This window comes from Bacillus rossius, chromosome 1 (assembly GCF_032445375.1).
Source record: "Bacillus rossius redtenbacheri isolate Brsri chromosome 1, Brsri_v3, whole genome shotgun sequence".
In the NCBI taxonomy this organism is placed as follows: domain Eukaryota; kingdom Metazoa; phylum Arthropoda; class Insecta; order Phasmatodea; family Bacillidae; genus Bacillus; species Bacillus rossius.
Window position 1 is genome coordinate 108,475,561 of NC_086330.1, and position 12,001 is coordinate 108,487,561.

The 12,001-nt window shown below is 35.2% G+C and overlaps 1 protein-coding gene across 18 annotated transcripts in view; it reads right to left on the reverse strand.

Moving 5' to 3' along the window:
• LOC134541789 (transcriptional repressor CTCFL-like) overlaps window positions 1-12,001 on the reverse strand; it is a 92,948-nt gene that overhangs the window by 18,928 nt on the left and 62,019 nt on the right. For 15 of the 18 annotated variants that reach the window (XM_063385531.1, XM_063385582.1, XM_063385502.1 and 12 more), the window contains exons 9-11: window positions 7,974-8,110; window positions 2,814-2,964; window positions 2,272-2,426 (exon numbers count right to left, since the gene is read on the reverse strand). In XM_063385531.1, the coding sequence (XP_063241601.1) occupies window positions 2,272-2,426; window positions 2,814-2,964; window positions 7,974-8,110 (443 nt within the window). Of the gene's footprint in view, window positions 1-2,271; window positions 2,427-2,813; window positions 2,965-7,973; window positions 8,111-8,163; window positions 8,301-12,001 lie in introns of all 18 variants that reach the window. The other 3 variants (XM_063385489.1, XM_063385494.1, XM_063385575.1) reach the window with 1 other exon arrangement.

Here is a 12,001-nt window from a genome sequence, read left to right on the forward strand (position 1 = left end):
TAATGACGCGTGCAACACGTCACATCCAAACCAAATTCGTGCATTATTCACAATGATATTGACCGCTTGCTTTCCTTCATCTCCCACAGAGTTATGGGAAAGATATCAATCGCAAATGGCTGAGGATATTTTGCATAGAGTACGCCTAGAAAATGCCAATATGTCCATGGAATTTACAACGAAACATTGATAAATATTGAAGACAAGTACTTAGCTATTGCAAATAAAGTTCTTAGTCAATTGGGAATGCTAACACCCACCCGAGCTGCGACTGCTTCATTCGATGTGGATTTGCACTGTGAACAGAGTTACAACACCGGTGATCTCCAGTCATATGTTCAATCAAACATTCCCAAATTAAACCGCAAACAGAAGGGCATTTATGATCACATAATGCAAATGATAAATGGCAGAGTTGGAGTGACCTTGTTCTTGGATGCGCCAGGAGGAACTGGGAAAACATTCCTAATCAGATTGTTTCTGGCAACAATTCAATCAAAAAATGACATAGCCTTAGCTCTCGCTTCGTCTGGAATAGCTGCGACATTGTTACCAGGTAGAAACACTGCTCATTCAGCTCTGAAGTTGCCATTAAACATGCAGATCATCGAGACTCCCACGTGCAATATTTCCAAAGCATCCAGTATGGGAAAAGTATTAAAAAAAAATGTAAGCTCATTGTTTGGGATGAATGCACGATGGCACATAAAAAATTGCTTGAAGCTCTTGATCGATCGTTGTGAGATTTGCGTGGAAAAGTTCAACCATTCAGGAATGCATTAATATTGTTCGCAGGAGATTTTAGGCAAACATTGCGTGTAATTTCTGGATCGACACCAGTGGACGAAATAAATGCTTGCCTGAAATATTCAACATTGTGACGACACATACGTACATTGCAGTTGACTATGAATATGCGTGTCCAGCTGCAGAATGATCAATCAGCCGAGGTATTCTCACGACAATTACTGGAAATTGGTAACGGACAGCTGCCAGTCGATGAGACGCCAAGACGAATATCATTTCCTGATAATTTTTGTAATTTAGTAACATCGAAAGAAGAACTGATCGAAAAAGTATTTTCTAATATTCAAATTAAGTATGGGAATCATGATTGGCTCAGTGAACAAGCTATCCTGGCCACGAAAAATAAAGATGTCTATCAAATAATAATGGTATTCAAACCAGCATTCAAAGTGAGGAAATTACTTATAAGTCGATAGACAGTTGTGGAAGCAGGTGAAGTAGTTAATTATCCAACTGAATTTTTGAACTCACTTGATCTTCCAGGGATGCCACCACACATATTAAAATTGAAAATAGGTGTGTCAATTATCATGTTACGGAATATTAATCAGCCAAAACTCTGCAATGGCACGTGACTTGCAGTTAAAAAATTGATGAACAATGTAGTGGAAGCCACGATTTTAACGGGGACTTTCAAAGGTGAAGATGTCCTCATCCCTCGAATTCCCATGATCCCTACTTATACACCATTTCAATTTAAAAGATTGCAATTCCCAATTCGATTGGCATTCGCAATGACAATAATAAAGCTCAAGGTCAATATTTAGAATTATGTGGTTTAGATTTAGATGCTGTTTGCTTCTCACATGGACAACTGTATGTTGTGTGTTCCCATGTCAGCAAACCAGACTTTATATCTGCGCAAATAAATTAAAAACAAAAAAAATATTGTATACCCTCAAATATTGCAAAATAAAATTTCTGTGAAACGTATGCTTTGTTTTGTTCTTATTTCTCATCCATGCAACAACCAAAAAGTGCCACCGCGAAGCGTGGCAGGGTACAGCTAGTTTATATATATTTTTCTTAACTTAAAAAAAAAAAAATAAACTCCTAAACCTAAACAATTAACCATAATATTTTGTTTAGTTTCATGCTTAACACTGATTCCAACATTTCCCTTCATAAAAACCCAAAATAATTTGTCATAGAATTAATTTAAATAAATTACAATTATATGAATCAATATTTTTCCAAACAGCAATCTCCTACTGATAGGTACGTACAAACAGCAAATGTTTTGTTCTACCAAGTACATGTGAAACCAATATTTAACTGGCAAATGGAATAAAAAATGTCCACGTAACATATGAAGTAAACACTAAAATGATCACACACATCCACAATGTAATGTTCATATGTTCAATTTTTAATTGCCCTCTCAACTTTTTTCTTAACTCCAACATAAAAATCTTTTTCCATGCATCATACTAAAAAGAGACATCTGTAAACCACAGCACTCACCTTGTAGGAATATCTGTCAGGGAAGGCTTTACCACATCTTTTACATTTTAATGGTTTGTCTGATGTATGTAGTTTCTGCACGTGGATTCTTAGGTCTGTTTTACGTCCACACGTGGTTGGACATAGTTCACACGGATAAACTGGCTTGTCCCCCGCTGAAATAAAAATCAATGTATTAGTGTAGATACACATCTCTGTGCATAATGTGTCAAACTATAAGCATAAATATCCATGCACTCAGACATATCTATATATAAAAAGGTATGGGGTTATATGCAGAATAATTTGTATATTTAAAATTAAAAGACACCCAAAGTAACATTTGGGAAAGTTTTCGAGAAATTAAATTTAGGTAAACATGAAATATTGGACTAGAAAATAAAATTGCAACCTTTAATGAGAAGTTTTTTTTTTGATTTACCAAAATTATTAAAGCTGTAGTGTTTAAATGAGCTGTTTTAAGAAACAAGAAAGAGAGACACACAGGTGCTTACTGCCTCTTAAGTGACTCTTATTGAGGTGCATAGTTAAAAGAAGCATACCACTGTGAATCAGCTTGTGGGCTTTGAGGCTGTTGGACTGAGTGAACCGAGCGTGACAAATGTCACACTCGTAGGGTTTCTCTCCCGTGTGGATGCGTAGGTGACGCTTCAGTTTAAAGGTGTCTGGACTGGCGTACGTACAGTGCGGACACTGAAACAACACATGTTTTATTAGCAGAACGTTAGCACTCCTCACACTTGTCACTGTTAGCTGAGCGAAACCTTTCCTAGTTCTACTTTCCCTTCCTAGAGTTCATTATTCCACCACTCACCAAAACTAACACTGCCATTGAAGGGTTCAGTTAATTTCCTTAAGTTTTTCTTGTTTCCCTTGTACCACCTAACATTTTTCCTTGTCTGAGTAGGCTATTTGGCAAGATAACAGATAGATTACAATAGTTATTATTAGGGATGGGTTGAGTACACATTTTTATCGATTCCGATACCGGTACCGATTCCTAAATTTCGATTCTCGATTCCGAGTCATTCCAGTTTTCGATTCCTGGTAATTCTGGTCACATAATTAAAACTACTTAAGAATTGAATGCATTACATAATGATAATAACATGTATACAGGATAATTATAAACTTAGGATTAAATGTTGAGGGTTTTTTTTTCAATTTCCAGTGAAGAAGCATCTTCACATAAAGTTTGTTTGCTAGTAAGTACTAGGCTGTGCACATAGAAGTTCAACATTTAGACAGGGTTCTTTAACAGACGATAACGCCGATAACATAACATCTTTCTTCAAAATGGGTTCAAAGGTAGCACTACTTTTTTCTGTGGTACCTTTTGACTTAGTTGGTGACAGTGCTGTAAACAAAAGTTTGTTTTTCTTCAAAGACTATTTTTTCTGGTAGTAATGTGTGCCGGGATTTCAAATGCTTCATTAAATTGGTTGTAGATTTGTAAGTACCGCTCCGTGAAATTTGCGCACTACCATGATTACAAATTGCATATTTGTCATTTTCACTATTGATGCGAAAATGTTCCCAAACTTTAGACATGTTGATACAATATCAGACCATTCGCATCGTAATTTGAAACGACAGTCGGCGAACATTTTTTTTACTAACAAACTAGCAAAACACTTGAAAATAGTTTTAGCAAAACAATATTTGTGCCAAATAAATAGCATAAATGCGCAACAATTCACAGTAACCTCAATAGCACGACGGTGAATTACGCCGTAATTCACCGTCGTGCTATTGAGGTTACTGTGAATTGTTGCGCATTTATGCTATTTATTTGGCACAAATATTGTTTTGCTAAAATTATTTTCCGTAATTCACCGTCGTGCTATTGAGGTTACTGTGAATTGTTGCGCATTTATGCTATTTATTTGGCACAAATATTGTTTTGCTAAAATTATTTTCCGTAATTCACCGTCGTGCTATTGAGGTTACTGTGAATTGTTGCGCATTTATGCTATTTATTTGGCACAAATATTGTTTTGCTAAAACTATTTTCAAGTGTTTTTCTAGTAATTATTACGGTTTTCCTTTGCAAGAAATAAACACGAGCCTCTGTTGGCGGTATGGCCAGAGAATTCTTTAAAATCGATTGTTGCTTTCATTATACAATTTGTCCCGTACGCAACGAATCGATACGTTTCGACTTGACTTTATATTTTATGGCCACCAGAGATTTTGTGGAGGCCATCATCCTTGAATGGCTCACAACTAAAATGGTGACGACACGTGATGTGGTCTCGTTTCATAACCGTCACTTTCTTCACAAAAAACAATGGACTTTTCTTAACTGCAAATAAAATTAATAAGTCTTTTTACAATTTATTTACGTCTAATACATGAGTGAGGAATAATGTTCTTCGATCGTGGAGTTTTAATTAGAGGTTAAACATGCCCGGTAACATTGTTTTTATTTATTTTTATTCGTATAAAATTAATATTTAATAATAATGAGCATTATTAGGAATTTTATGCGCATACGGCAGGTAAGATATATTAAAATAAGTAAGTAAAGTTCAGACGAAAATATATTACTACTGTATTTTCTTAACTTAACCGATTCCTAACCTACCTTGCCCTTTTTTAGTACCCGATACTGAGTACCCAAATTTTTTAATAATCGGTGGTATCGAGGAATCGGAGAATCGAATCGACCCATCCCTAGTTATTATACAACTCAAACTTTCTCTGTAATTAGTTATAAGTGTTTTGAAACTTAATAAACATTTTTAAAAACTAGTTTTATAAAACATTTAAGCCACAGCCCTGTTCACTAAGCAGGCAGAGCCTTAAAAACTAGTAGTGTATGATATACACAACTACGCTGACATATAATTATCAAGTCTAAGTATTAGAGATGGGACTTTCAATACCTCAATACCAAATACCAGTCAAAACTACACCAAATAAATAGTAATTAGTATCGTAGTTTCGCTATCAACAAACAAAGCTTAAGTTAAACTGGATAAATCAACGTGCGCTTTTCTCCTTAGATAGGCAAGCAAGGAAGTCCTTAACATTCATCAACTACTGCTGGGTCCGAATAACAGTTCCGCATAGCTGAATCAAAGAAGTAATATATATATATATATATATATATATATATATATTTCTCTCTCTCTCTCTCTCTCTCTCTCTCTCTATATATATATATATATATATATATATATATATATATATATATAATGTTTTTTCTAATTAATTTTTTATACATATTGTCACTTCAAATATAATTGATATTTTTGACCAGGATTATTTTTGATGTATAAGTCATATTTGTGTAAATCAATAGTACCTAATTCAATATTATATTTGGTCAATTAATTTTAAAAAAATTTTTTTTAGGACAAACAAAATTGTTTATTATATTTTGAAAGAATGAAAATGTTTGCTTTCACTAAAAGTATCAAGTATCAAGCTGCAAACACAATCAATTATTGAGAATTGAAATTATAGTATTGTCCCAACTCTAATAAGCATTAATTTTCTCAAAGCCAACCACAATCATTATTTACAACAAATATTCATTGACAACAAATACTTCTGTTAAAAAAAATATTCACTCACACTAAGCCGTACATACAGGAAAAAGTTAACTCACAAGTTCTATTGTAAGACACTTCCTCAGCAGGACAGTTCAAGAAAAGCTCCACAAGTGCCATTTACCAATTTATTTCAGTAATTTTGTGACAGTTATATTGCCAAAAAATCCATAATTTTTTACGCAAGCAAGTTCAGACAAAAAAAAAAAGTAAAAATGTTTATTTTCCAAATAAAATTTCAGCAAAACCAACTTAATCAGGCTATAAATAACAGCTCAGTTAAATAAAAGAATAAATAATAAATAAAAAAAAATTGATTTTATTTGAAAACAACTTATAACATAAAATACTTTACTAAAAATAGAAAAGTGGAAACCAAGGAATGAAAACAGGGTGGATAGGATTTAGTTACAAAGGAATAAAAAAGTAAAGCACTGAAAATGGAAAATAAAAAGTATTATTTACAAATAAAAAATGCACACTTTAATTAGGAATCTCTGGTTTGGCACATTCTGTACTCTGACATCTATCGAGCCACCTACTTTAAAATTTTTTGCTAGAAAACGAATAATTTTTTTGATGGTATTGTCGCTACCCCCAATTAATATATATACCCAAGTATGTTAAACAATAAAAATAAAGTAGCTGTGGTGATTTAGAACAACTTTAGCTACCTCTCGCCTAGAGGCCAAAAGTCAGCACAAAACATCAGGACACAATGACTTTCTCACTTATCCCCCAATTCTCACTATTAAGCCTACTAAGAGTTACAGATAACAGCACAAGGCATGTTCAATATTCACTGCCGCACACATGAAGTTGGTCAGGTACAACTGGGTTTACGGGTAGCTTCTAAATCTGTGGTTTTATTTACGTTTTGCGGTGTGAATTTATTAATAAGATGTCATTATCTCTTGAAACTAATTTTTCTCTCCAAAAAATTTTCTCTAACATTAATGTAACAAGCCACAGACAATAAAAATAATACACATCTTTAAAACTTAATGTTTTACCCATTGATCAAAATGAAATGTTTTCGTGATAACATGACTTAAAATAATGCAGTAGATGGTAAAATTTTGTTGGGACGACACGTTACTAGCAAAATTCTTCTAATTTTTAATAGTAAAATGACTTATCTTCTAGCAACAAGCTGCCGAAAATGGACTTCCCATCTGGCCGCTAGCTAAAAATCTAGGTGCGATTCCTTGTTCACGTTTCTTCTTTTGGTCACATTTAAAGGTAGTATTTTATTCCGGAGATGTCTAACCTACTAACCAAAATTTATATTGAAATAAAAATTTTATTACAATTTCCATTAAAAGCCTCTTAAAATATGTCAGCAATGAATTTGGCTAAAACTTAACTGTCACTAATGCTTAGTTTGGTTTTGCCAATACATACACTGAATATGCCCTTCTGTGGTAATCTTTTATTCAGAAGACATTTGGCTAGTAAAATAAATTAAAATTTTACAATAAAACCATTTATTTTTTTTGCAAAAAGTTATTTAAAATGGACTTCGCACTGACTACTCGTAATAAGTTCAGCATGACTGTTTATTCTTCCTTCGACAATGAGAGATTTGCACGGCCTTCCAAAGAATGAATTTATTTGGAAGAAGTACTAAATTTATATAAATTAATGTTTCAATAACAAAATATCCAACATTTCTGTACAAAACCACCAGACAATCATAATAAATATTTAAACTGTGAGATATTAAAAGCTTTGCTAGGCTTATTTATTGCATGTACATTAACTTTGTGGATAATCTGGCAATATTGCTGGTATGACATGGCAGTGGTCATTAACTAGCCGGGTAAAGAGCTTTCACTGTACCATACACCCTCTCTTCCAAGACCTAGCTCAAAATTTGGATTAGAATCAAAGTGAATCAAAAGCATACAGTATACAGAAGTATACAGTATTAGTAATAAAGCAGAATCATGTTTCAAATCAGTTACCACTAAAATATATTTTGACTGTCTTTAGAGTGTTCTTCCTTTTTTATTCCTTTGAAACTGTCTACATGCACTAAGAGGAGGGGAAGTTGGTAAAAGCTGTGACAAGCAGATAACGTACCAAAGTGGCTGTACCCCGCAAACAAGAGAAAGAGATTTGAGTTGCTAGATGCTCGCTCACCTGGTAGGGTCTCTCGCCTGTGTGGCACCGCATATGATTCCTCATTTTGCTGAGTTCCACACTGGCATAGTCGCATATCGTGCATTTGTGGGGTTTCTCGTGAGTGTGTCTGTACCGAACGTGTCTTACAAGTTCACCTGCGGAACAAGAGGAGAAAAAAAAAGAAGTCGTAGTCGCTGGGTTTGCTCACCTGATATGGCCGCTCGCCTGTGTGGCAACGCATGTGACGCTTCAATTTACTCAATTCCACACTCGAATAATCACACTCTGAACATCTGTGAGGTTTCTCGTGTGTGTGTCTGTATCGAACATGTCTTACGAGTTCACCTGCGGAACACACCGAGCCAGGGTAGCGGCGGAAGTTTCTTTTCCCAGAAACTATTCTTTATAGAAACCACATTCTGGAGCACATAATACTCAATATAGAGAGCTTTATGCTTCTATATATAATCTACTGTTATGGTCCACACAATAAGGCCCACTGACAGAATCTTCACACTTCTGTAATTGTGCTAAAATTCTACTCTTGGAATACCAACTTCAACTGTGTTTTCATGTAAATACTGCTAAGTGATTTACACAAGTCAACACTGTTACTAATAATAAGCATATTTAATACATTCATATTTTGAATTGCTAAACAGATAGCCCGGCAGTCACTTGATGTATGAAAGATCTTATCAGCTGAAAGTGTTGCAAGCCCACTAACTGTATTGCTAGTCACCAAACACAAAATAATTGTAAAGAATCAGAAGAACCTTCTCCTATGCATCCTTTTTATTTTTTCTGTAGTCTTTGTATATATTAACAATACACATTTAAAAATCAGTTTAACTTTGGCTACTACAGAATTTTTTTTTTTTAGTGCCTGGTTGCTACAAGTAACAGCTAGACTGCTAGTTACAGATTCTCACATTGACCTCAAATAATACCAGTTTAGCAAATAATCCTATCAATGAGTCTGAATGCATAGTTCAATGACTCTACATTATGATAATTTCTATTTACGAGGAGACCTTCTTTATACATCAAGGCACTTGCAGATCCGTAACCAAAATTATCATGAATATCAGTATAAGTGCTGAAAATAAAATAAAATTATAAGTAATTTGCTCTCTTTCCCCAGTGCTATATTAAAAAGTAAATATTACTCTTACCACCCATTAATAACATAATGTTTAAAATTCTAAAATTATTTTTATTATTACTTACCTTGAAAGTAAAGGTATTATTAAAAAAATAGTAACATAATATAATTTTAGGGGCCATGTAAAAGTTTTATGAAGAACACGCTACATAAAGCATAAGTCATATGTAGGGTGTTTTAGTTAAAAGTGATTAAAAAATTGTAAAGATACAGTGAATGGATTACACTAGAATACATCATAATTTAGAATTACATTTTTTTCTTCTTTTGGAGATTCCAACAGGCATAAAATTAAGAGTCAAATACAGAAGCTAAATTTAAATGCAGAATATTACACATATTGAAATACTATGTAAACTTCTGTAGACGAGTCATGGTAGGTGAAGATAAGTGGAAATAATGGTTCACTAATTAATGAGAGAATCTCACATGAAGATTTCAGCTATAGCATGCAACCATCTCAAATCCTTGTCTTGATATTACCAAGAGACTTTCACTTAAATGTGTAATATATTATACTTAACTGTAAAAGAATACCTACTTCAGAAAGCCTTGCAATTCATAACACTGTATTTCAAACTGCAAGTGACTTAAGTTATATATATATAGACACACATACATACACACACCACGCCAATCGACGTAATGACCTAACTTGTTCAAAATAAACGAAAAAATGGAGCATTAAAAAAACAACGCTAATAGAATATGTTTTTCCACAAGAGAGTATGTTAATCAAAATAATGTGCTTGCTGACTACCATTTTTTTAAGACACTACTCCCGCTCAAATCAGTACTAATATATATATATATATATATGTATATATAGAGTACCCATACATGGCCCACATATATATAAATGGTCAGTAGGGCATATTTAAGGACATATAAACGGTGTTTGAGGGGGCCTAGGCAACAATAGTCCGCGGTGTTTGTAAACATTCGGACGGTGCTGGGAGGCGACATTTGAAGTGATAGTGTGACGGCGCATGCGCGCCAGCGCCAGGCCGCCATCTTTCCCGCCGCAAGGTAATCAATTTTGATATTTATTTAAACTATTAAAAATACTGTGGAACTTATATTCACTTTACGTTTTACGCATTTTGGACGTTATGAACTACGGAACTCCCGTTAAGAAATTGATTTGATTATTAGCGGTAATCGGTAACCGCCTGGACTTCAAAACGGGCCAATAGGAGAGGCCATTGGTGATAAAAAAAAGCTGTCCAGCGTTTTTCTCAGAGAGTCAGTCCACTGTGCAGATCCCGAGCTCGCGGCGCTCCGTGTGGGAAGTTTCGCTACACGTGATTCCGGGCTGCGGTATCGCGACAATTACGTTGAACTTTCAGTGTTATTGATACTGATAGCTGAACTGGAACAGTATTTGCCAACGCGTCCGCGGTTCAGGAAATAACGGTGCGCGCGCCGGAACTTACGCACTCGTGTGAGTGCCCTGGTGACTTAAAAGTGTGTGGTGCATACTGGTGCATCTCAGCGCACTCCTTGGGACAGCCGTCACGCAGACTGGGGACTGCTGAGCCAGCGCAGCATTCGCAAGGTAAGCGTGGTCGCCTTGAGTCGGCGCCAGCGCATTGCTGGACTGCAAACTACCCCTCATCTTACACGGTGATTCTCGCTACGAGACGTTTTATAGCAGAGACTGTGCAAGCTAGGAGTAACCGTCCGCGGTCCCCCCAGTGGTCCTGGGGGTAGAAATAGCCTACCAACAGAGTTTTAGCCAGGAGACACCCCCCCCCCCCCCCCATCTAACGTGTAGACGGTGTCTGTGTATTATGCTGGAGACCTAAAATAAAGACTGAGTTTTGAATTGGACTATTGTCGAGCTGGGTGCCCATCATAATGTCCTGAATTTTAAATAAAATTTTGCTATTTGCTAGCCACACTGTGCCTGCAGAGACTCAGAGAACTTATGCAATTGTCAGAACCTGCCAGTTTAAATGTAATTCCAATGCAATGTTGTTGGTTTGCCTTCATTTTCTTATATTTTAGGCTGTCAAAATTGGGATAAAAAAACTTCTCGCGTAAACGTCGCATGATGTTTTTGGTCCCGCTAGTAGATGCCGAGCGCTTTATGTAGGTATCTTTTCCGTATAAAACGACGTATTTTAAAGTAGAAATCAAGTAGAAATCTAATATTTATTTGGCCATTAACCACTTAATTAATAAATTAACGGAAAAATACAAAGTTGTTTCACGTGTAAATTTTCTTATATAGACGTTTTTTAATGTTATTTCCTTTATCTGATCGTCTGCGTCACAGCGGTGTAGGTATAATATAAAATTTAATTTCGGTCATTACCACTTATTTATTTAATTAACGGAAATACAAAGTTGTCTGACGTGTAAATTTTTTTTTAAAGATGTTTTTAAACGGTATTTTCTTTATCTGATTGTCTGTGTTACCGCGGCGTTGCGCTTATAAAAATGTAGCCAGCGCATCATTCATGTTTGGTTATGTTGCTTCCCGTATACAGCGCGTGCACGTAGTCGAATATCGATATCTCGCCGACTGGATGCAACGCGCTCGCTCTCTGTCAGGTGCCGAGTTAACTACATTTGATAGCCCGCATTCTTTCATGGCAAGTGTGTACTACGACACGTTAGTTCACGTCAGATTCAAGTGGCTTGCGTTCGTGTTAGAGTTTTGGTTTTTCTATTTAAAGTTGAAGAAAGGTTTTGGTTTAAGGAATTATTAATATAGATTGTTTGGCGTACTCTTGTATAATCCACCTTTTTTTAAATAAACGTACTTTCCATGAACGGGTTTTGTTTTTATGAATAACTTTACCAAACAAAAATTTTTTTTCCCGCATATTCGTCGCACCCCTACTTTTCAAACTTGATTTTAGAATAAAATGTG